A 25,858-nucleotide genomic window follows, 5' to 3' on the forward strand; every position below is an offset into this window, starting at 1 on the left:
AGTACATGCCTTCGTTTGTCAGCATGTCAAGATCTACAGAGCAGTGTGGAAAGATCAATACATAACACTATCCCACATTCCCATTGACTGGCAAAGCAGTGTACAATCAGAGATGTGACATTCTACACCTGACACCAAGAAAAGAGTGGAACTGATATTTTTAAGTTACTGTTCTTTGCTCTCACAAATGCCTACTATATTATAGCACTGATGTAATTTATGCAGAACCTGGTCTACACAGAGTTGAAAAATAGTTGACACACTTGGCACTTGGAATAATAATAATAATAATAATAATAATAATAATAATAATAATGAACCTTCAAATATTTTGTGAAATGATTTGTTTAAAAGTAAGAGATAATACAAACTAGAGAAACATTTGACATGCTCCTGAATAATGCTTGAAATCATGTACAAATGAGATGCCAACTGAGAACAGGAATTCTGAAAGGATACTATAGTATATTTGTCTGGTGGATTATATAGACCTTATAGCCTGCCTGCTGCATTGTGGCCTTGATATATTTATATCATCTATGACTGAAGGTGTAAAACAGATCTAACAATTTTTTAATCTCAAAAATTTTTTGATACAAAATCCTTCAAATGGCACTGTTTACTGTAGATGATTTTCAACATAAAATGTTTCTGTAATCGTGTTGCTTCTTACTTTTAGACAAACCATTTTACAAAATACTTTAACTATCCTTTTTTCCAATTTTTGTTCAAAGTTTTGTTCAGAATGATGTTCTCAAAGTGTCCTACATTTAGTACTTTATTCAAAGGAGCCCATTTTAAAAATTTTATATCATACAAATTCAACTTTCTGAATGTACAACAGCTACACTTGGAAGAGATTAACTTTCTGATGCATCATTTGCCTTCCTAGCATCTATTGTTCTCAGAATACCCTAAATTTTGTATTTGATTCATAGGAAACCTTTTTGACAGGCACACCAATGAAACTTTTTATGTGCAAGTTGTCTAGACCTTGAAAGGAGGAGCTTTTCTTCCTCAAACCTACACCTCACATTGTCTATTTGATGTCAAATTTGTCCTTTGGCTATGAAAATTAGGTCAAAAAATTTCCCTCATATCAGCAATTATATTTTTCTTACTTGTCTTTCTTACCGCACAGTTACTGCAAAACTAGACCTCAAGCTAGTCATTTACATGCCACATTTGTTCATTCCCACTCTTAATTTTGGTATGAAAATTTGGACAAAAACCCACTGTGTAATTTTTAGGGAGTAACATTTTCATTACACTCAAACATTTGACCAAAAAAGTACTAGAATGCACTGGGCAATACAACCACCAAGCCATACTAATATTTTGCATCTATTGGTAATTACAAATAAACTTTCATTACAAAGACTTTGGAAATATATTTACCACCAGTTAATTTAGGTAATAGTTCTTCTGGCTAGGATAGGTGACAAAAATCCTTTCCTTACTGGGTGTTTATTGTAGATTTGAAATTCCCACATAAATTTAAGTAGCCTGATGATTAATTTGAGCAGAGCCTTGTTATGTGTGGTTAAAGGCTCAATTATATCCTAGGTTTGTGGGCAACTCAGTTCTTCTTTTGCAGTTTATTTTACTATGATTGGTGCAGACCAGCCCATAAAACTCAAATGCAGAATTTTATGAGTGATTTCTGTTTTAAAGATATTTGTGGCCGAAGATTGTTTGCAAAGAGTGTGAAAAATTCTAGATGCACAACAAAAAAGGTATGGAATGGATTGTTTCGAGCAATTAAAATAATTTGAATAATCAAACCAAATGTAGTCAAACATATTTAAACTGACAGCTGCATAATCAGTGGCATGCTGATTTTGAGAGAGAGACATGTTTGTATAAAGAGCAGTCAACAGAAAACTAAACAAATAAAAAAAAAAAGTATGTATTTACGCAAACTGCATATTATTCCAAAAGTAATTACCATGACTATAAATACACTTATACCAATGTGAGAGAAGATGATCAATGCCTTCGCAAAAAAGAAAAAGGTTTGATCGAGATTGTATCCACACATGCACCTCTTCCTCCAAAGAAAATTCACTGCCACAAATGTCTTTCTTCAGGACTCCACAAATATGGAAATCACATGGGAAGAGATCAAGAAAGTCATTGCTCACCAATATCGTGGCCTCCCAGGTCACCTGATTTGAAGCCATTGGACTGTTTCTGTTTCTCTCTCTCTCTCTCTCTCTCTCTCTCCCCCCCCCCTTTTTTTTTTTTTTTTTTTGCTGGAGGTAATTACAAGCTTTGGTGTACTCCAAGACTACTGGTAGTCAATGAGCTCTGGGAACATATTGTGGGAGGTCGTCAAGGCAATCCAGATATGTCTGGGTGTTTCAAATGAGTATGGACATCACTGAGGAGGTGCTGAAGCTTGCCTTCACTTGACCAGTGGCCATGTGGAACACTTGTTATAACGTGTTTGTCCCTTAAGTGCATACCTGCTGTTTAGATCCTCAGGAACTCTCTTATAATTTGTTCATGTACTCAGTCGTCATACGTGTGATAGAAGAAACCTATATGTAATAGTATTTTACACACACACACACACACACACACACACACACACACACACACACACAGGCACATGTGTGCCTAACCCATACACAAACGCTTACTGTGATCTCTAGGCTGACTGAAGACAACAACAACAACAACAACAACAACAACAACCTCTACAGTTAATAACTGTAGTTGTAACTCAGACATTGTTCCACACAATGTTGACCATGGAAGGAAATATTTTAAGCAGATTTGCAGAACTACTGAACTGCCAACTTTAATGTGTCAAAACAAATTTCCTTGTCTGTGGGTCAACGAGAGTTACTGTTAAGCACATGGAATGCAAAACAAATGATGTAGCTAATGGGGGCGGGGTCAATAACACCAGCAGGTGGCTTTCAGAGAAAAGACTAACACTTAACAGCAACAAAATGCAATGCATACAGTTTCTGACATGGAAATCTTGCAAAAGTGTATTTTTGTTCTAAGCTGGTCCAACAATTTTAAACTCTTAGGACAGTGGGTAGTTGGAAATATTTATTGGCAGTATCACATTCAAGGTCTTGTGCAGAAACTTAATGTTGCTGTCTTTACTATAAGAATAACCTCCACTGTGTCTCACACTTGAACATGAAAGATTGTTTACTTTGCTTACTTCCACTCAATTATCTCATTAAGTGTTAACGTTTTGCAATCATCAAGAATATTTTTAGCTCAGGCAAGGGTGGTCAAACTGATCTGTGGGGCCAATTCACGAACTTCATGTTGGCCATTGTGGATGTCTCCAAATTATAACTCTACCATCCCTGTAGATATATTCCACCACAAGATTTGGTGATGACAATGCTGTCTCATTCGCAAGAAACTACAAACAATGGAAAATCCAGGATAGAATAATGACAATGATACTGCCCAACACAATGTTCTTCATTTCAATGACTGGTTCACAGCCTATGCCATCTGAGTACTTCCTACCAACACCAGCTTTTCTGTATTGTGCAAGTTGCAATCCTCCCTGCAATATACACTGTGTTCCCGTAACTTTCCTGGCCTCCACCTTCATTAGTCACTGTCCTTCACCTACCTATCCCCTTCCCTGTTCCCATTCCAGCACTACGCAGGCTTCTGTTCCACCAATGCAGACACAATCTTTTTACTTCTCTACTCCTCCCCCACCCCCCACCACCACCAGACTCTGCTCCCTCCGCCTAACCTCCTGACTGCACCTGGCTGCACAATCCTCTCCTCACCTGATCCCTGTATGCTCCCACAAGCAGCACTTTACAACCCCCACCCCTATACTGCCATCCCTCCCTCTTTCCACCCAGCCTTCCCCTTACCCCGTAACCCAGACTGCTTCTCCCATTATGTTCTGTTGCTCGCAGTCTGGCCTTGGCAGCCAGAGACAGTGGTCATGTATGTGAGGGGTGTGTGTGTGTGTGTGTGGTGGTGGGGGGGGGGGGGGGGGTCTAACTCAGAAGAAGGTCTTTTGGCTGAAAACTAACTTACTTACTTACTTACTTAGCAGTCTTTTTTGTGCTTGTCTGTCACTCAATATCCCCACTATAAGGTGGCTAGCAGTCTATCCTTTTCATAATATTCTCACAAGAAATTACAACACTCACTCAGTGAACACTAGGTGGAAAAACGATATGCACAACAACAAAAAATCCGCAAGTATCGCACAGATGATGTGCAGTATTCAGCCCGTTTCATTTTAATAGACTTCCAGCAGAACTAAAAAAATTGAGTCAAATTCCACACACTCAGATCTACGTTGACAGGCTTCCTTATGGCACACCCCTATCCTGTATGGGAGTTCCTCATAATGGGCAAGAGCTTTTCTCTGCACTGTGTTATATATTTGTATACTCTCTTAGAAATTATTTTGTGTGTTTTATTAATTATTTAATTACTATGTGTATTTCCTAATTGGCATTCTGTTGATGATGTACTGACTTGTTCCATGACGAAGTAGCTCTGGTTTGCAAAGAGCCACATAAATAAAAGTAAAATAAAATATGGCATAAAAATGTGATAGATTAGTGACACGAGTCTGCATATGAAGTTTGACTATTTTGGGAAGAAAAATAACATCTGTGGCTTAGATCGAGACTACAGTGTGCAACACATTGTAAAGATGATCTGGCAAATACACAGCACACAGTACCAGTCTGGCAGTAAATATAAACGACTGCCATGGCGACTATGGGCCCGGACTAATATGCTGCTCCAAGCTAGGGGTTCCACTACAATGAGACATCATGAGATACACTAGACATTGGTGAAAAGTGCACTTCCACAGTTACCTGTCTGGGTACTGGGCATGTCACTCTGTTTTTCTAGGTTACTGTTCATGGACTTTGGTCATTTTTATCGGTAGACTTTAAATGATTTTGCAAATTCCATCTGGCGTTATTTCCAGAATATCATTATTTTTCTCATTAACTACAAGTCAATTTCCATTGTGGAACTGTCAAAGTGTCTGACTGCTGTATGGAGGACATAGTTTTGATTTCTGGTGCAGACATAGAGGTCTTGCAGGTAGGGGTCAGGAACGTGGTGCATTTAGTTTTGTAAGGCCAGCTGAGCAGCCATTGGAGGTCCCAAACCAAAGATTAAATGTCCTTTGCCATATTGCTACAATGGATAAAAAGCAAAACACATCAACAGCTCAATTGCCATTTGCAAAAGAGCCAATAATTCAGATGGCATATATTCACTGGAATGTAAGCAGTTAAAAAGAAGGCATTGGGTCAGGAAATGGTGAACTGTCAAAGGATGATGACAATGAGCACAAAGTGGCGGGAGATCGCCACTTAACAATTGGCGAGGGCTAAAATGACAGTGCCCAATACACAACCTAGCTTAAATGTTTTCTTGTGACAAGAGTGCAGAGTGGAGACCAACAAAGCTGTTAGGAAAGGTTTCATTCTCTGGAGCATGTTCCTGTGAAAAGACGACCACTGATGATACCAAAGCAACACCATCCGCTGACAAACAGCAACATGGAGATCACACAAAGGAATGGAAGAGCTAACAGGCTGAAGTACAAGGACTGCAGCCTTGGCAGCAGCATCAGCACCCTCATTCGCCATCAGATTGATGTGACCAGGAACTCAAACGAGCATCACGGTGGCTCCCACAACAGTGAGCAAGTGGGAGCTTTCTTGGACCCACTGCACTAAGGGATGGACTGCATAAAGCACACAGAGGCTCTCAAGGGCACTGAGAGATTCAGAGTGTATGAAACAATTAAAAAGCCTGTGTTTCTGGATGTCCTGGGTGGCCTGATACACAGCAAAGAGTTCTGCTGTAAAAACTGATGCAGTGTTCTGGAAACAGATACCGAAAATGGTCAGTGCCAATTATAAAGGCACAGCCAGTCTTAGAGCCACCAGTGTACACAAAGACGCTATTACTAAGCTGTGTGCGAAAGTTGAGAAATTTACAGCAATAGATTGATTCTAGCGTAGTCTCCCTGGGAAGCAAATGAAGTCAAAGATGAACACAGACCACCAAATGAAGCCAAGGTGGTGAAGGGTTCATGTCAGAAACATAGCAGGTAGCCTGAAGTTAAGCTGCCGGAGCAGTAACCGAAAGCGAACACTGGGAGGTAACAGAGAAGAAGGGTGTGCCCCAAACTGGTGGTCAAGAAAGTCATCAAAAAAGGAGGCATAGGATGGGTGGCCAGGCGTGGCAGATATATGGCATGTGTATCCCCTGAGGAGGAGATAAAATGCATTCAATGTGGTGGAATGTGTTAAGACAGCACAAGATGGATGGATGTGCAGAGGATCAAATGAAACACCCATAATCTAGTTTTGAATGGACAAGGGATCAGTACAAACTGAGAAGGGTGGTCTGATCCACTCCCCAGGAAGTACCACATTGGACACTGAGCAACTGAGTACAGTGTGCAGCCACGTAATAAGACACGTGCAAGGACAAAGAAAGTTTCCTATCAAGCATGAGCACAAGGAATTTCATACTTTCAGTGAATGGAAGAGCAATAGGCCTAAGATGTAAAGATGGTGGAATAAACCCATTGCCCTGCCAGAAATTCATGAAAATGGTTTTTTCAGTGGAAAAGCAAAAGCCACTGTCAATAATCCACACGTAAGGATAATCAACACATCGCTGAAGACACCGCTCAAAGAGACAAGTCCTTGGAGAACTGCCATGATTGCAAAGTCATTGACAAATAGGTAGCCAGAGATGCCTGGCAGGAGACAGTCCATAATAGTATTAATGGCTACAGCAAAGAAGACGATGCTCAGGACAGAGCCTTGAAGCATCCCATTCTCCTCGATAAAGGTGTCTCACAACGTCGAACTCACACATACCTTGAAATCTTGGTCTTAAAAATTTCCTGAAGGAAATTGGGCAGGCGGTCTTGGAAGCCCCATATGTGTAGAGTGCGGGGGATACTGGTCCACCAGGATGTGTCATAGGCTTTCTCCAAATAAAAAAAAAATCATGACCACAATCACAACATGAGTTAACAAAGCGACAAGATGGTCAACTGCAGATGGCACACATGAAATCCACATTGTGCAGTGGTTAGTAGATTAGGAGACTCTAGCCATCATACCATCCAGCCATGAATCACACATTCCTTCAACTTGCAAACACAGCTGGTGAGAGAAATGGGGCAGTAATTCGGAGGAAGGTGTTTGTCCTTATCGGGCTTGGGTACAGGTATGACAGTGACTTCATGCCAGCATCTGGGAAACATGCCAATCGCCTAAATGGGATAGTACATATGAAGGAGAAAGTGCTTGCCCACAAGAGAAAGGGTGGCAACATCTGAATGTGAACATCGTTTGGCCCTGGAGCAGAAGATCAGGCTGAGAAGATAGCATAGTCAAGCTCCCTCAGAGTAAGGGCAACACTGTAGCATTTAGAATTCTCAGCAGATAAGGAAATCACCCAAGCCGCCTCCACTCGTTTCCGAGGTGATAGAGTGTGGAGTTCGAAATCCCCACAAAACAGCAGCCCAAGGTATTGGAGATAGCAATAGGATCCACATTGACATCATCTATATGGTCAGGCCAGTAATTGGAAAAGGCGCCTTAGCTTTTTAGTTAGCCCAGAGAACATGACGACACTGCAAATGGAACTGTTTATAATGAATACTACAATACGTCATCTTAAGATCATGGTTAAAAATATCGAGAGCGTGTATGTGCACAAGCTGCATCACAGCACGCCTCAGTCAATCACGGAACCGAGAGAAGATACAGTAAAGAATAGGTACGAGGTACAGAAAATTCTAGAATGGTAAGGATAACTTTTGTAAGCTACGCTAACTCATCACCAAAATTAGGGAAATTTTGCTCGTCAGTCACCAAGGGCGAGTACAGCCTCCAATCGTCCTTAGAAAGCTGATAATTGGGTTTACAAGCTGATGGGATAAGAGTCAGCAAACTGACAGCACCTGGGAATTGGTTGGTCGAGAACATGTCAAAGAGAATGGACCACTAGAGATGGTCAAGCTAGGCAGTGCAGAATGAGAGGTCCAGATGGGAATAGGAGTGTGTGGAGTCAAAAAGAAACATGGGTGCTTCAGTGTTAACAGATGAGGTTGAGGTGATTGGGGTCAGCCAAGAGGTAATCTCTCTCTGACAGGTTCTCGAAGAGCTCCAGTTTATGGTGGATGTTAAAGTTGCAGAGCACCAGAGAGGATTGAGGGAGCTGACCAATAAGATACAGTAAGTCTGCCCCAGCGACACCAAATGATGAAGGAATGTAGGCGTTGCAAAGAGAAAAGGTGAAACAAGAAAGGAAACTGAGGGCTGCAACAGCTTGCAGCCAGGTGTTCAATGAGATGGTTTGGCTCACCTACGAGATGGAATGCCATCCTCGGGCAGGAAATTAGAGCACACCGGATAGGTTGTAAGAGGTCAAAACAGTCAAGAGGATACAATTTCTTTCCTTGAAGGCAGAAGACAACCAGATGCTGCAATTCCAAGAGTAGCCATAATTTCTCCTTGTTGGATCTAATGCCATGAGTGCTTCATTGGAAGTGTGTCAAAGCATAATGGGTGGGAGGGAACAAATGAAGAGCAGGTACCTTGGCAGCTGCCAAGTGCCAGCCTTCAAAGATTTATTCCTACAGGTAGCGGAGGCTGGAGGATTCTGTTCCATGAAATCTACTAAGGTGTTGGCATTCTCCCTGGATTGGTCTGCGAGTTCCAGAGCAGAAAAATGGTAGTAGGTGCATACCAGGGAAATGGAGGTCAGCCGGGTGAGCATATCACGCAGCAACACCGTCGAAGAGGCTCTCCAAGTCAACGAAGGAGAAGACTGTTTGCTTTTGTTTGATTTCTTAGAGCTTTTATGGTTGGTAGATGAATAAGATGAATACTCATACATTTCTTGGCTGGAGGATGTAAAAAGTCTTTGCAGGAATGTTTATTTTGTCCCTTCCAGGTTGCCAGTTGTGTAGCAGGTGATTTCGCCACTGGGGGTGAAGATTTGGTGGCTTTTTGCACATCTGTAGGAGGAGAAGACGAGGATGCTAAGGTGATACTGGACGATTTCACAACCACAATATGAACTGTATGGCTATTTCCTTCATGGAGCAATAACGGTACTGTTAAGTGCCAGATGGTAAAACGCAGGGGTTTTGACTAGCCAACAACTTGCGAGTGTCAGGGTAGGGTAATTTTTTCCTTCACTTGGATCTCGTGGGCGACCTGCTTATCGAGGTACACGCGATGAGGTGGCATGGTTGCCATTACAATTGATACTGTGGGAGAAGAAGGCATGCAATTGCCCTCTTGAGCATCTCTGCGATAAGTAACACATTTGGCTATGTTTTGAAAGGACATGGGAATGTGGTTGAGACGCTGACACTGGTAGTAACGCATCAGGTTTGGAATATATGGTCAGACTGTTATGAATTATTAGTCGGCCTTAATCTTCGATGCAAGAGCTACATGATCAAACACATGTATGCACTAAGTTTGCGTCAACCTTTTTCATCGCCCGTTTGCCTGCAGTGATGTCCTGACCAGAGAGATAATTTTGGATCCCCCCCCCCAGTCAGACCATCAAGCAAATGAGTGTAAATACCACCACGTGAAGAATTCAGCATACGATGGGCTTCAACACAAACAGGCTACCCATGGAGGAGCAAAGCTTAGGCAGTTGTTGGGCTTAAAAATTGCACTTGGTCTCCAGAAGCAAAGCCCCATTATGCAGACAAGAGCACAATTTCAGAGGGCCTGCAATTGCATCAAAATCTTTCTGAGTAATAAACAGATTAATTGTAGCAAAAGACTGACCATCTTTGGTATGGGACACCACAAGGAACCAAGGTGCAGCTGGGAGAGTTGTGGAATCTTTAGCCTCATTTCACTTATGTTTAGTAGATGTAGACTGAGATGAAATGACAGGCTCACTGCGTGTGAAAAAATCCCGATTGCCACCACTACCAATGGCACACTCCTCCCAACTGGGAGGACTCTCAGACGGGGAGGCCCTCACATGCCTCAGGTGATTGTTCACAACTCAGATTACACCTCCCAAACTCCACACAAGAGGATCCAAATGTCAATCAAGAAAATAACGGCTCATGATATCACCCCTCCTTGGGCTTGGCCTGAGCCAGGGGTTATGTGCGAATTCTACACGCCGACCCAGGGCTGGGAATTCAGAGTTACCCAGTCACCTGCTAAGAGTCAGACACATGGTCCAGCCTTCAGGAGAAAACAGGAAGGAAGAAGAAACAAAGAGAGACCTCAAACGTCCAAGTGGAGGAAGGGGAGGAGACGGAGAACAAAGAAAGAAGGAAAAAACAGATGAGGGGCTGTTCAAATTCTGGGCTTCCAAAACTTCAGAATGTTTCCCCAAAAATATTCAAGACATGATCCCCAAGGCAGGGGAAAAAGAATAGCAGGAGGATATACATGCTTCACGGCAAGGGAAGAGGTGCTGCAAAGGCTGGGGAGCCATGGTAGCCAAGCATGAGCTAACCAAAGAGTGGTGAGCCCCTGGGGAGGATGTAGGATGTTATAAATTAGCTGTGTAGGTGGATAGATGAGGAGTTGAGACATTCATAAAAGAAGAATGCAAATACTAAAAGGTAATAATAAGAAGATTCTGTTTAGAACAGGCTGTATAAACATGTACTTGTTTGTTTGTTTTGTTTTGTTTTAGGGTGCAAAAACAACTAGGGACATATGCGCCCATGTCAGAACCATATAACATGAAGACGAAAAAAAGAGTTAAAACCGACTACACGTTAAGCCGAATTGTTGGAAGGAAAGACAGCTACAAACAGGGACTTTAAGAAAGGTCCATAAAATACACCACAGAGACAACGGAGGTCCTGAACTAAAGATTAAATGTCTTTTGCCATATTGCTATGATGGATGAAAACAAACACGGTTGACAGCATGCACATATTTCGCTAAAAAGGCCGATAACTCAGATGGTAAACACAAATGAGAACGTAAGTGGTTGAATAATGGGCATTCATCAGGAAATGGCAAAATGTCAAAGACTGAGGGCAAGAGCACAAAGTGGTAGGGGATCACCACTTGACAAATGATGATAGCTAAAACGACCGTGCCCATTTTGTAATCTAGCTAAAATGATCTCTGTGCAGCGAGAGGGCAGAGAGGAGGTCGTCCAAGATGCTGGGAAAGGTTTTTAATTCCCTGGAGCTTCTTCCCATGAAGGGAAGACCAGTTGTGATGCCAAAGTGATAGCACCGGCTGACAGACGGCAACACAGAGATCATTGGAGGGAATGGAAGAACTAGCGGACCGAGGTATGAGGACTGAAGCCTTGGCAGCAGCATCAGTGGCCTCATTTCCTGTCAGTCTGATGTGACCAGGGGTGCATATTAACATCACATTGGCTCCGTCAAGAGTGAGCAAGTGAAAGCCTTCCTGGACCTGTTGGACTGAGGGATGGATGGTGTACAGCATGCAGAGGCTCTGAAGGGCACTGAAAGAGTCAGAGTAGATGGCACAATTTAAAAGCTTGAGTTGCCAGATGTACTGCTTGGCCTGGTACAAGGTGAAGAGCTCTGGTGTAAACATTGTTCAATGTTTGGAAGCCAATAGTGAAACATTAGTGATGAAGGCACACCCGTCAGCATGGTTAGTCCAAGACGTCAGCACGATCAGTCCAAGAGCCATCAGTATACACAATGGTATGATCACAAAGTTCCGTGCGAAGGTCAAGAAACTTACGGCAATAGGGTGAGGCTGAAGTAGCATCCTTAGGAATGAATGAACTCCAAAGTGAACAGGGGCCACTGCACAAAGCCAAGGTGGCGAAGGGAAACATGCCCTCTGCCCAGATGTGATTGTATGTATGAAGGAGAAAGTGCTTGGCTACAAGAGAAAGTTTCTGCAACATTTTAATATGAACATTGTCTGGCCCTGGGGTGGAGGATCGGGATGAAGTGAGAGCAGACTCTCGTTCCCTCATAGCAAAGGCAGCACTGTAGCACTAATGATTCTGAGAAGAGAAAGGTATCATCCAAGTCTCCTCTACTCCATTTCCAATGGAGGAAGGCTGGCTGATAGTCGGTGGAGGTCTAAATTTCACCAAAATAGCAGCCTGAGTTGTTGGAGATAGTGGCAGGGTCCACTATGACATCAGCTGCTATGGTCAGGCTGAAAATTGCGGAATGGATCTTGATCCCAGAGAGCTGTCAGAGGTTGGCCCAACTGATGGAAGAGGGAGTGGAACTGCTACAGAACTAGTGAATGAAATCCAGCTAGCTTTTTCGCTATCCCTAAGAATGCAACATTACTATGTACACAACTGTTTATAACGAATGCAGTTTGCCATCGTAGGATGGCTGTTAAAAATGCGGAGAGCACATTTCCACATGAATTGTGTTCGGCATGCCTCAGACCACAAAGGGACTGGGACACGGAGCAATGAAGAGGAAGTGTGAGGAGTGAAACAGTCTGTGGCAGTAAGGGTAACATTTGTAATACATTCTACCTGGTCATCACAACTGGTGAAATGTTGTTCAATGAAGGTCGCCAGGGAGGAGTAAAGCCTCCCGATGGCCTTAGAAAGCTGTCATGTGGGTGCAAACATCGGTGGGTTAGGAGTCAGCAAATGGATAGCATATGGAAAATGGTCACTCAAGAATGTGTCACAGAGAACAGACCACTCAAGAAAATGGGCTATCTGGGCAGAGCAGGAGAGGTCCAAATGGGAATAGGTGTGTGTGGAGTCTGAAAGGAACACAGGTGCTCCCGTGTTAAGACAAATGAGGTGTAGTTGACTGAGAAGGTCAGCCAAGATGGCACCTTTCGGACAGGTTCTGGGAGAACCCCAAAGGGGATGGTACACATCAAAGTCACCGAGCAGAGAACACAGTGAGGGAATTGCCCAATATGCTGGAGGAAGTCTGCCCTGGTGACTTCAATCGACGGAGGGATGTAAATGGTACAAAGGGAGAAGGTGAAGTGAGGAAAGGGAAAATGTGGACTGCAACAGCTTGAAGCTGGGTAATCATGGAGATGGTGCAACTATGACTGTCATCCCAACTGAGCAGCAAGACTCCCCCATGAGGTAGAGAATGCCGTACTCTGGGAGAAGGTAAAGAGGTGACCGGAAAGAAATAAGATAGTTCAAAATGGCTGTGATGACACAATTTTGTTTCCTAGAGGCAGAGAACAAGTGGATGCTGCGATCCCAAGAGCAGGTACAATTCCTCTTTCTTGGATCTAAGGGTGCAAAAATTCCATTGGAGTAGAGACATGACGAGGAAAGGGGAGGAGGGAAAAAAATGAAGGGGTGCCGAGTGCCAGCCTTTGAAGACCCAATGTTACACGGCACACAGACTGGAGGATCCTGCTCCATGAGATTTACAGAGGTGTCGGCATTTTCCCTCTGTCAGTCTGCGGAGACCAGGGCAGAAAAATGGTTGGCAGTGCGCACCAGTGACATGGAGATCAGCCGGGTGAGGGTAGCATATGGCGACATCATTGAAGAGGACTTCTGAGTCAGCAAAGAACAAGATCGTTAGCCTTTGATTTCCTGGAGCCTTTCTGGTTGGCAGAGGAATATTCAGATGTTTGTTGGCTGGAAGGACGTAAAAAGTCTCTTCATGAGTATTCCTCCTATCCTTTCAGGCATACCAGTTGTGTAGCAGGTGACTTTGCACCATGAGACACAAGTATGGTGGCTTGATGCACAGCTGGGGGAGATGATGATGCTACAATGATACTGGGTGATTTTACAACCGCAGTGCAGAATTTGAGATTGCACGTCTACCTGGCAATGTCCTTCGTGGAGCGAAATGTACCAAGAGCAGCATTGTAAGTGCTGGATGGTAGAACGCAGGTATTCCAACTAGCCATCAACCTGCATGCAATGGGGTGAGGCACTTTTTCCTTCACCCAAATCTCCTGGATAGCCCACTCTTCGAGATACAAGGGACAGTCTTGGGAGAAGGCTGCATGGTTGTAATTGCAATTGATGCAACGTGGAGAGGGAGGCGAACAATCGCCCTTGTGAGCATCCCTACCACAGGTTACACATTTGGCCGGGTGGCAACAGGACATTTGGGTATTGGTGTAACGATTACGCTGGTAGCAGTGCATCAGGTTTGGAATGTACGACTGCACTGTGATAACTTCATAGCTTGCTTTGATCTTTGATGGAAGCACCACTCTATCAAAATTGAGGAAAATAGTGCACGTGGGCACTAAAGATGCATTCACATTGTTCATCGCCCGATGGACTGCAATGATGTCCTGATTGGAGAGGTAAATTTAGATTTCTGCCTTAGTCAGGCCATCAAGCAGCATAGCGTAAATACCACCACAGGAAGAATTCACTGTTCGATTGACCTCAACACGAACAGGATAGCCGTGGAGGAGTGAAGCTGCAAGCAGTGGTTGTGCTTGAGAATCAGAAGTCCAAAGTGTCATTGCGTAAATGAGAGCAGGACTTCACAGACCAGCAATTGCATCAACACCTTTCTGAATAATAAAAGGATTTACCATAGTAAAGGGCTGACTGTCTTCAGTACGTGAAACCACAAGGAACCATGGTGCAGCTGGAAGGATCTTTGAATCATGAGCTTCATTCTGTTTACCATATTTACTCGAATCTAAGCCGCACTTTTTTCCGGTTTTTGTAATCCAAAAACCACCTGCGGCTTAGAATCGAGTGCAAAGTAAGCGGAAGTTCTGAAAAATGTTGGTAGGTGCCGCCAGGACTAACTTCAGCCGTGAATATATGTAGCGCTACACAGGCATTCTTTGCAGGCACAAAGATAAATACTGGCATCAAAACCTCTGCGCCAGTAAATAAATTTTAAAAAAAAGGTGGAAGACGAGCTTTTTTCTACGCCCCGAGTTTCGCCCACTGCATTTTCATACATTATCCAACGAAGTAAATACAAATTCCACACTGTTCATCTTCGAATGTAGCAGCATTTCAATGTACTATGAAAATTCGACTGGCAGGACTGTTTGGGATGTTTGTCAATTCGGCCAACTCTTCGTTCTGAATTTTTTCCTACCTGTGAGAAGAGATGGTTGCCAATAGGAATTTTTATGAATTCTGAATCACATGCAGTATTGTCTTCATCATAAGAATAATACGAATATAAACATTTTTCCATGTATTCTTTTGTGTTTGCTGCTATCTCATTTAAATCTATCTGCCTAATAAACTACGAAACTAGTGTGAGACAACAGCAAACGCGGAAGAAAATACATATCATGTCATGTTTATATTCGTATTATTCTTATATCTAATAGTGATACAGTCAGAAATGAAGCACGGCAATTGACTAGATTTTTAAATCTAAGATGACTAATTTCTGTGCACAATGTAATGTACAAAAGAAGCATCTGCAAAGATTTTCAAATGGAGAAAAATTTTAGCTAAACTCTCATTCAGAACATCATCTATCATACGCAGTCTATTATTTGGTTCTGATGACCATTATCAAAGAAAGTAGCAGTGTAAGTAACAACAAACAGCAGTCTCTTGCTATTGTTTCACTAATGAGACAATTCCTCTAATTTTTTTATTGTAAGCGGCGGTAGCGCGCACAAAAGCAAGCCATGCCGCGAGCGGCGACAGGCCGTAAACACTCATTATCAGAATGCGACAAACAATGCATGGCACAGTACAGTAATGCAGTTTCTGCTTATAGTGACGTAAACACCTATAACAAAGAGAATTCCACTTATCAGATCAAAGAAAAATAAGCAATTGATTCAAACCTAATGAAGCACGTGAAAAAGGAAGGGTATCTGTATAAATACGGACGGAGAGCGCTTGACGCGTAGCAATGGCTATCTGGTAAAGTTTAACTGCTAACTTATGACTCGAACCAAACTACTGTAGCTGTATCGTCATTCATTCGACCTAAATTGAGTCTCATATTACAATGGACCAACTTTGTTTCGATTTGGAGGTGCGGCCTAAAACTTTTCTCTCCCCTTGAATGTCTAGTCTCAAATTTCAGGTGCGGCTTAGATTCGGGAATTTTTTTTTCCCCCTTGATTTCGAGTCTCATTTTTAGGTGCGGCTTAGTTCGAGTGCGGCTTCGATTCGAGTAAATACAGTACATTTAGTAGACACTGACTGTGAAGACAATGATTGGCTCGTTGTGAGAATATCCCCCACAATTGCCATTGTTTCCGATGGCGCGCTCCTTCCAACTGGGGGCCCCCTCAGAGGGGGTGCACCCTCCCATTGGTGATTGTCACACCTCAAGTAACACCTCCTGAACACCTTCCAGAGGGCTGAATTGGAATTTTGGAAAGGTGCATAGCTGAGGCAATCATTCCTCCCTGGGCCTGGCCTGTACCGGGCGTACGTGTGAAGCCTACCTGTCGACCTGTGGTTGGGAATAATGTGTTACCCAGTCACCTGTTACATGGCAGACATGTGGGCTGGCCTTCGGGAGCACACAGAGAGGAAGAGAAAAAGAGGATTATCAGACATCAAAGCAGAGGAAAAATAGAAAACGGTGAGCAAAGAAAGAAAAAAGGTAACTAGAAACAGTGCAGAGACTGTTCTGATGTTAGCTACTGAAAATGCACAACTCATGCCAAAAAACGTCAATGACAAGTTCCCCAAGAGAGGAGAAAAAGAATAGCAAGAGGACAGATATGTAGCACAGAAGGGAAAACATGCTGCAAAGGCTGGGCCCCGTGGTAGCCGAGCATGAACCCACCATAGAGTGGCGAGCCCCCTGGGAGGCACGTGCTTCTGAGCATGAACCCACCATAGAGTGGCGAGCCCCCTGGGAGGCACGTGCTTCTGAGTTAATATATCATTTGTCACGGTTACAGTATACAGGACTCTACAGGGAGGCCGGGAAATTTTCATGAAAAATTTTGATTGTGCTGTCTGTTACATACAAGAGAGATAATCCTTTTTTTATCATGATTTCAATTTTTCTTGAAGGAATCACAAAAGGAAAGTGATACTGAGGTGTTGTTAATTACTTATAATTTAGTATCAGTCCCAAATTTTCCTACTCAAGTTGCTAATAGATAATGTATACATAAAATACCTGAAAGTTAAAGAAACACCTGTATCTCCTGTAGTAAACAGATTGTCAGAACTTGTGCACAGTCAGTCACTTTACATAACTTATTCCCGTGTTAAGTTCAGGAACACTCAAAGAAAATAGTAAGGCTGATTACAGACAACATAAGTGATGATTTTAAAGAAAGATTCAAAAATGTCAAGTTTACAATGAGCCTCATGCCAGCTATAGCTTCAACATATTTCTTAAGTGTGCATAATTACAACTTTGGGAATATAAAAGTCAGTAAGTTAATATATTTGCATTCATTTACCTCTTTCAGTATATATTCTGGGATAACTTGTCACATAGGCAAAAAGTATTCATAGTACAAAAGAGTTAGATTTATCTGTGGGGTTTACATACATACATACACCTTGCGAACATCCTAACCGGGATTATTAAATACAGCCTCACAGTGCATTTACTCACTTATAAAATTTTGTAATCAACAATCTATCTGAGTTTAAGAGTGATAGAGATATATGTAAGTACTAAATTAGAAGGAAAAATGATCTGCATTATGCTTTATTGAATCTAATGCTCAGAAAAAAGTGAAATACACAGCTATAAACTCTTCAACAATCTACACATGGAAATAAAACGTTGCCACATAGAACCATTTTCAAATATAGGTTAAAAATGTTCCTCCTGAATATCTCCTGTGTGTTAGAAGAAATCCAGAATAAAAATAGTCATTTACACTGAGAAAAACCCGTAAATGACCAGCTTAGAGCCATATAAGTATTTTTCTCGTTTTATTTTTTGAATGTGTGTCCTATGTTTGTTCAATTCATACAGTCTACATCATGATGTTTATCAGGAACGTGATCTATGCAACACAAATGTTATGAACTAATGTAACTTATTTATTATTATCTGAATGTCAAAGTTTGGATGCTTAATACAAGCAAACTATTTTCAACTTCCTCACTTTTCCTCTGAGCTTAGATATGGCAACTGCTATGGAGTCAAATGATATTTCTATACGAGGTTATTCATTACGTACAAAACATAATACACATCAATAGTGGGACAGAATTGAGGTGCTTCAGTTCTCAAAAGGATTTAGACAATGCAATTAAGACAAAATTATTTTGATGCACAATCAATTTATTGTTACAAGTATTTCACCACCAGCAATGGGCTTTCATTACTAGTTAACATTGTTTGAACATCTGCCTTGTAGAAGGTGATTTAGTTTCTCAGAATTCAGTCTCCTCACATCCACACTCTCCTGTTGCAGAGCCATAGCACTAACTGTGTTGAAATAATTCCTGAAATCACCCCTAATTCTTACTGAATTTACTGTTGGATTCCTTCCATTTTGGACATCAATAAACAGTTGCTTATTTCAGTTGGAATGTACCAACAGGAGTTTTATTTCTGAATGAAATTGTCAAGGACACAGCAGACTTACACAGCTTCCACCTTCTTCAGAGCAAGCTGAAATGGACCGAGCGGAACACCAAACTTATTTGACATCAAGACAAAAGCATTCTCAACCATTCTTCGAGCCCTGCTCAGTCTGTAACTGAAAACGCTCTTCTCTTTTAAGATATCTCTTTCATGATATTATATCATGTACTCTTCCAATACAAACACATCATCAGTACATCATCAGTGACAGTTCATATGGCAGTTCTGAAACACTAAAACACTCAGTCTTCTCTGGTGCTGGCAAATTCAGTTTGTTACAATTCTATGCTTCTGCCAATATATAAATTGCAAGTAGCGTAATGCTGTTGTTCCCTTTATAATAACTGAAACAGGCACCTTCTGACCTCGGTGCCATGAAAGTAACTTTTTTCCCATGAATAACACCAACGCAACGAGAGAACTGCAACAACACATTAAATGAATGGGCAACATTTACCCACTCACTAACTGATGCTGAAACCTGAAACAAGATATAAATGTTTTTTACTCAAGTGCCACTACAGGAGCAGCTGTAAAGTTCCATATTTGAATACAATGAGATACATTTTGAACAGTTTCTATGAAATGAAATGAAATGTAAACTTATTACCCTTAGTCTATCACTAATGTTATTTAACAGAACTGCAAAAGTTTGGATCACAGCATAGGAACTCTCATTTAAAGAGATAATTCATAATGTGAAGAAGTGGTGGAGGAGGAGATTAGGGTTTAACACCCAGTCGACAATGAAGTTATTACAGACAGAGCACAAGCTCTGACTAAGGAAGGATGGAGGAGGAAATTGGCCGTGTCCTTTCAAAGGAATCATCCCAGCATTTGCCTTATGTGATTTAGGGAAATCACGGAAAACCTAATACATGATGGCCACATGCATGTCTAAAGCATTGTCCTCCCGAAAGTGCTACTATTATGAAGAATATGTTATTTCAGACTGCTTAACTGTTTAAAACAAATAAGATTCAGTGTTACTATCCAGCAGGACTACAAATAGATTGGATTGGATTGTTTGGGGAAGGAGATCAGACAGCAAGGTCATCGGTCTCATCAGATTAGCAAAGGACAGGGAAGGAAGTTGGCCATGCTTTTTCAAAGGAACCATCCCAGCATGTGCCTGAAGGGATTTAGGAAAATCACGAAAAACCTAAATCAGGATGGCCGGACGTGGGATTGAACTGCCGTCCTCCCGAATGCGAATCCAGTGTTTACACAAATGAAATACATAAAATAACGGAGGTTTGAGAAATGTTTCCAGCTCAAAATAATTTTCATGAATGCTGTTTCACTCAAATTATGAGAAGAGTAGATTGTGAGAGTGCCCCCTCCCCCAAATCTTGGTTGTGGTAAAAGCCTGAGTGGTATTTAAAATTAAATACTGCAAAGTAAATTCAGAAAATCAGTCCCAAACAAATACATATTATGTACATATATAGCACTTAAACCATGAAAAGTGCAATCTGGGGGAAGGGGGCTTCCGCTATGTAACTTGCATCTGCAGTTTGGTGATGACCCTTACCTTAGCAGTACCCTTAGCACTTATTTAATGCCAGTAAATAATCAGAAACAACAATACATTAAACTGATTCCAAATTAGATTGCTATTGACAGCTGAAGCACCTGATTAGCGAAAAACTTCTCAAGCTGCTAGTCAAAACTGCATAATAAGCGCACATAGCTAGTCAAAATCTGTGGATATACAAACGCCTGCTAGATACATATACCTTTACACTCTCATCTCTGAAATTATTCAAACCGGCTTGAAGTGTATCACGTATTATCAGTGATGGGGTGTTGGGTGTAATTCTAGCAGAATAGACCAGTGCCTGGAATGTTTCATCAGTGGCCAGAAATCTTAATGTTACTGCGAGTCTATATAAAAAAAAAAGAAAAAAGAAAGTGAACAGAAATTACACACAGGAACTTTTTGCTAGTATGGTCATTTGTCTAAGAGATACATACCTATCTCTTTGCTTCATCGAATCCCTCATGTTTACATATTGCCTACAGACATCGTTTTCTATAATACGGAGTAATTTCATGAAAACTTCCGTACCTATTCGTGTAAAATTCAGAAATGAATCTGGATCTTCAAACCTACAACACAGAGTAGATGGCTTCTGAATAACAAAATTCAGTATATTAAAAATGTGTCACTTAAATTACCAAAAACTAACGGTATACACTAAGGTTGAAGAATATTCAACATACTAGTTAAACTGAAATTATGCTGGAAGATTGAAATTGAATCATGAACAATCTTTGTTTATACATACCTCAGCTTACTGTACTGCATATTCGATGTTCCTGTCTGAGCACTGCACCATTTAATCCACCGTTGTGTCCAAAGTCTTCTTCGTTTTTTCTCCTCTCATTATCAGGAATCACTAGTGAAGCTAAAGCAGCTAGTTTACATTCACCCATTATGAGAACTTGTATGTACTGTGTAGTTCATGTGTGGCTGTAGCTGAAAATTGCCACTGGGACACGCTGTTGTGGTAAAGGACTATGTTTAGGCACACATACTGTATACACAGGCCACACCATTTCTGGGTGTTTAGCAGCATGGTGGACATCAAGTCGGCACATTGCATCTGAATGCAATGCTAATGCATTTTCTAATAATATATGAAATTCGTTGCTTAATTTGGTCGTGTGTGTGTGTGTGTGTGTGTGTGCACGCGCAAATGGAACTAAAAATTAAATTTATTACATTTTATCAAACAAGGAGGAAATTATACAGGATGTGACAATTTGAAACTATTTTAAAATTTCAAGTTATCATAGACTAGTCAGATTCATAGCAAAAAGAAGCACAATGCCAGAAACAAGCAAACTCATTTCTTTCCTAATGAGTTTATGGCTTTGTGCCTATTTTTGCTATGAATCTTACTTGTCTATGACCACGTGAAATTTTGAAATACTTTTGAATCATCACATCCTGTATAATTTCCACCCTGTTTGATAAAATATATTAATATTCATGTTTTGTTTCATTTGTACCAATTTAATGTAAACTCCAATGAACCGACATCATCACAACATCAGGCTGTAATACATAATCAAAATTCGATAGCTTTCAGTAAAACAGGAAAAGCACGGTACCGCATCTTGGTTTTAATCCCGTATTTCATAAAACCTCACACGCCAACCAGTATGTCCTAATCATACTTTTCGTGCAAAATTATTATATAATTACTTCTGTAATTAAACTCAATATTATCTGCTGTTATGTGAATTCATATAGATATCATATTATAAAGCCATATTTAAACATAACTTAATATAATATACTGCAACTTCAGACATTCCACGCTATTACCATTCATTGTGCAAGTAATCTGTGGAACCTGCAAATGATACTCACCACCATGATGGCGATTCGTCCACCAACATCACCCACTACATTTATAGGAGGCTTCTCCTTGGCTGGATGGGCAGGTACCCCCACACCAACATCCATTGTGCGAGATCGAGGAACAGTTGGAGGTGAATATCTTCCATCCACCATATCACTTTCTGCTTCTTTCTGTTCTCCATGAATGACTGCAATGCCTAGTCGCAGACGTTCTGCATACGATGTTGCTTTCTTTGCTGACCCAGGATTACGAGCCACTATCACGGCATTGCGGTAATCAGGTATCTGAAAAACCAGCCAGACTTAACAATCATAGAATGTCCTCCAAGGAATAGCAAGTGCGTATCAGCATAACAAAGCTTCAACAGTATTTGACTAACACAGCTCTTTTCATCGTACACTGTACATATCAAACAATTTTGTATCTTTGTGTTGACTAGTTCATGATAAGACATTACATACTGCTCCAAGCAATCAGAAGCCACTTCCACTTAACCTCTTCCATGTATACAGAGAGTTACAGTTAACTTTCTGTGGATGTCTAACACCTTTCATTCCCCTTACTTTCTACAAACCTTCTTGAAATAACTAGAGGAACTGCCACTTAGTAACTGTGCTGTTAAAAAGAATCCACTGAATTCCAAAGGAAGTAATAAACATACTAGCGAACCCGACAATGCTTCACAATTGCTAAATGTGTGTGGGGATTGAAAACATGACCTAACCTCCCCCCCCACCCATCTCCTCCTCTCCCCTCTCTACGTCCATTATCTCCCTCCCCTCTCTGTCCATCTCCTCTTCTTCCCTCACTCTGACCTTGAGCCTTATTCATATCTTGCCTACAGACATCATTTTCTATAATACAGAGTAATTTCATGAAAACTTTTGTATCTATTCGTGTAAAATTCAGAAATGAATCTGGATCTTCAAACCTATGACATGACAGAGTAGATGGCTTCAGAACAACAAAATGCAATATATTAAAAATATGTAAACTAAATTATCAAAAATTAACAGTAAACACTATGTTACTGCAAATTCAAATGCTGTAGTAGTATTCTAAAGTACGACTTTCCTGTTCTCTGGTGAAACAAACTGTGAGGAAAAAAGAAACATCACAGTGTTGAGTATAGCAGTTTTTTAAAATATATATATATAAAATGAGAAAGAAAATATATAAAAGAAAGTTCATCCAATGGCTTAAATGTCCTGCTATTGTAGTTAAAACTGACTGTGAGATAAAAAACAAAGCGTCTCATTTTCACAGCAGCCCATAGTACAGCATTTTCTTTCCTACAGTTAATTTTAACAGAAAACCTGTGCACTGTTGTTTTAAAAAATATACAGCCTATGTTCATCCAAAAATTTATTAGAGTTAAGTGTAAAAATCAGGTCAAGAAGCCAGACATTTTTGGAAACAACTTTTTTTTATTTTGGTACTGACCAACTAGGGTCACATAATAACTTCAGTTCATTTTCTTTCTTTGTTGTTTCAGTATGCTCTCATCTTCACCCAATGTTATCTTTTTCTTTCTTCTGTCCATGCTGTCCTTTATTTATTATTTCTTCTATTTGAAACCCTTCTAAATTTAGTAATTTATTCTTAAAAAGGTTTCAGATTCTTTGATGTTATTTCTTTCTAGTTATTTCCTTATTTCTGTAATCACTGCTACTGTCTATTTCTTCTAACAAGAATACAAGAATAATTGTTTTGTTAGTCTGTTCTCATTCATTTGGTAGATGTGTACAAACAAGATTTATTTTCACTTAGCCATTACTTCTCATTTTCTCTATAATTTTTGTAGATCTTATTATTATATCTTATTTGCCAACCATCTGTAGTTTGTATTGCACCCATTATTTTTCTGATAATCTGTCTTTTTGTCCAGCTTGTAGCTCATCATTAGGCATTCACATCCTTATAAACATTATAGTCATATCACTGTAGTATACAGTTTTGTTTTTCTGGATACATATTCCTTTTTGTAAAAATTCTTTGTCGAACTGTATGGTCTTTCCATTTTATTAACTTTTACACCTACTGCACATTCTTCTAGACCATTTTGTCACACAGTTTCTCCAAGATATTTAAATTTACTTATTTTTTGCTTTACATATAGAACTTATCTCCATCTGAATGTTCACTAGACTATTGTGTAAAAATTTGCTGAAAATCATTTACGAACTTTTCCCCTTCATACGCTGTTCAGTCACATTAATGCAACCATCTGTCAAAAGCACGAATAACTGCCTTCTGCAGCACAGACTGCTGCAAGATGTACAAGAAGAGAATCAATTTGGTTCTGGAAGGTCTGATAGGGATTTGGAGCCAGGTGCCTTGGCCAGTAGCACTAAGTTTCTTGGTTGAGAATCTAAGGCATGAACAGCCAGATCTACATGGTCCAACAGATTCTTGATCCAGGGAGGATTGGTAGCCAGGGGAGTACAGTAAACTCACATAGGTGTTCTTCGAGTCATGACCATACAGTGCAAGCTGTGCGACATGTTGCACTGTCCTGCTGGTAGATGTTACTGTGCCGAGGAAAAAAAAAACTGCACATATGGGATGGACATGGTTCCCAAGAATAGATTGTAGCGGTTGCACCTGCTTTATTTCTTCATTTGTTGCTCTCAGTGCTGACGTGTGGCATTGCTACACTGGCTGAAAAATGGGGTTTGTAATCTGGACGCTGACTATGGTAAATAATGTAGCCGACAGATGCACAGTTGCGTTTCACTGACTTTTACTTTCACTTTGCACAATCCCCCAATAATACACAGTTATATATGTATAGCCAGTGCACTATTGTTTAAACTTTCCATAAGCCTCATTAATAGTTTGCAGGCAAACCTCCACATACTGCAACAACAGTTTACTGTTGAACATCTATGAGCAGTAAAAAACTAACCACAAAGTTCGCAGTTCTTGAAGAATAATCAGGCCTGTACAGAGCAGACATTGTCATAGTTTCTACACATGGCCTAGTTGTTCAACACTTATTACACTGTTAAGTTGAAGCATTGTTGTTGTTCTAACCAGCACAGGTTACTCGTCTGAAACTCAGCCATGGACTGACCGATTCATGACCAAAAACCAGGCCCTTATATTTCCTCCCAATAATAAGTACTAAAACTACACATTGTTTTAAGTTAAATTTACAGAAATTACAATTAAAACTTAACTCATTAAATTAACTGAACACATCAAAAAATTCCTCTGTAACAGTTTCTCCTACTACAAGAGTTTGTCTGAATTATTTGTTTAAATCATGAAATTAACAAATATAGCTATGCAAACAATACTTTGACAAAACCATAACTTTGGAATTAATTCAGGGCTGGTTTTGTTAACATGTTTTCAAATAGAGCCAAATAGATACTTCACAATTACTATTAGTTTGTCTTCAAAATGTTTATAATTAGTACAGAATTTATATTTGTTTATATGTCAACAATACAATTTAAGTTGTGAAACAATTACCGATTACATCCTATAATGAAAGATACTAACTAGTAATAGTCAAAATAAATTAGAAAATCAATTACATACATAAAACTAAGCACAAAATTAGATCTGGTGTTATATTCTTTATAAATGATGGCCAATCTTTCTCTTTTATGAAAATGCAGATTATGCTCGTGTATGTTAAGGGCAAATAGTTAAAAGTACCAAAATGAATTTGAGGAGGCAGATAGTAAACCAAGAGGGGAATTAAAATTATCCCAGCATGCTTCGTCACAACATGCTTATTTGTTTTGGTTCACTGTGCCTTTCCAAATGACGAGATCACTCAGGAAATACCACAAAAACATTCTACAGACCATAACGTTCTCTCCCCATTTGCTTTAAGATGTTTCACACTGTACATGCCAACAGCCACCTACCCAGAGCACAAAAAGTGATCCATCTAAAATGGCTACCTGTGGATGTCCAGTTGCTGCACTGGCATCTAAATTCCAGACTCCATCAATGATAAAAAGCAGTCAACATCAGT

General features: G+C 40.5%; 2 protein-coding genes across 3 annotated transcripts in view; both read right to left on the reverse strand.

Moving 5' to 3' along the window:
* Positions 1 to 25,858, reverse strand: part of LOC126334610 (phosphoribosyl pyrophosphate synthase-associated protein 2) — an 86,011-nt gene that overhangs the window by 16,764 nt on the left and 43,389 nt on the right. For both annotated transcript variants that reach the window (XR_007564761.1, XM_049997014.1), the window contains exon 6: positions 21,873 to 22,148. Coding sequence is in view for 1 of the 2 variants with exons in the window: in XM_049997014.1 (XP_049852971.1) it covers positions 21,873 to 22,148 (276 nt within the window). In the remaining variant the exon portion in view is untranslated. The remainder of the gene's footprint in view (positions 1 to 21,872; positions 22,149 to 25,858) is intronic.
* LOC126334611 (uncharacterized) lies at positions 18,208 to 21,811 on the reverse strand. Its single transcript, XM_049997015.1, has 4 exons — positions 20,782 to 21,811; positions 20,468 to 20,602; positions 20,230 to 20,377; positions 18,208 to 18,971 (listed from the first exon to the last, which is right to left on the reverse strand). Exons 1-4 carry the CDS (start codon positions 20,799 to 20,801, stop codon positions 18,774 to 18,776), a joined length of 501 nt encoding a protein of 166 aa, XP_049852972.1. The 5' UTR covers positions 20,802 to 21,811; the 3' UTR covers positions 18,208 to 18,773.

The sequence above is a fragment of the Schistocerca gregaria genome, chromosome 2, assembly GCF_023897955.1.
Source record: "Schistocerca gregaria isolate iqSchGreg1 chromosome 2, iqSchGreg1.2, whole genome shotgun sequence".
In the NCBI taxonomy this organism is placed as follows: Eukaryota; Metazoa; Arthropoda; class Insecta; order Orthoptera; family Acrididae; genus Schistocerca; species Schistocerca gregaria.

What these genes read in the sequence shown, in the direction of transcription:
- LOC126334611 (XM_049997015.1), bottom strand. Translation starts at nt 20,801, where the DNA reads ATGCAGTACAGTAAGCTGAG. An exon ending in ATGCAGTACAGTAAGCTGAG is followed by an intron (nt 20,603 to 20,781) that starts GTATGTATAAAC and finishes TCTGTGTTGTAG; the next exon opens with GTTTGAAGATCCAGATTCAT. An exon ending in TCAGAGATGAGAGTGTAAAG is followed by an intron (nt 18,972 to 20,229) that starts GTATATGTATCT and finishes ATCTTGTTTCAG; the next exon opens with GTTTCAGCATCAGTTAGTGA.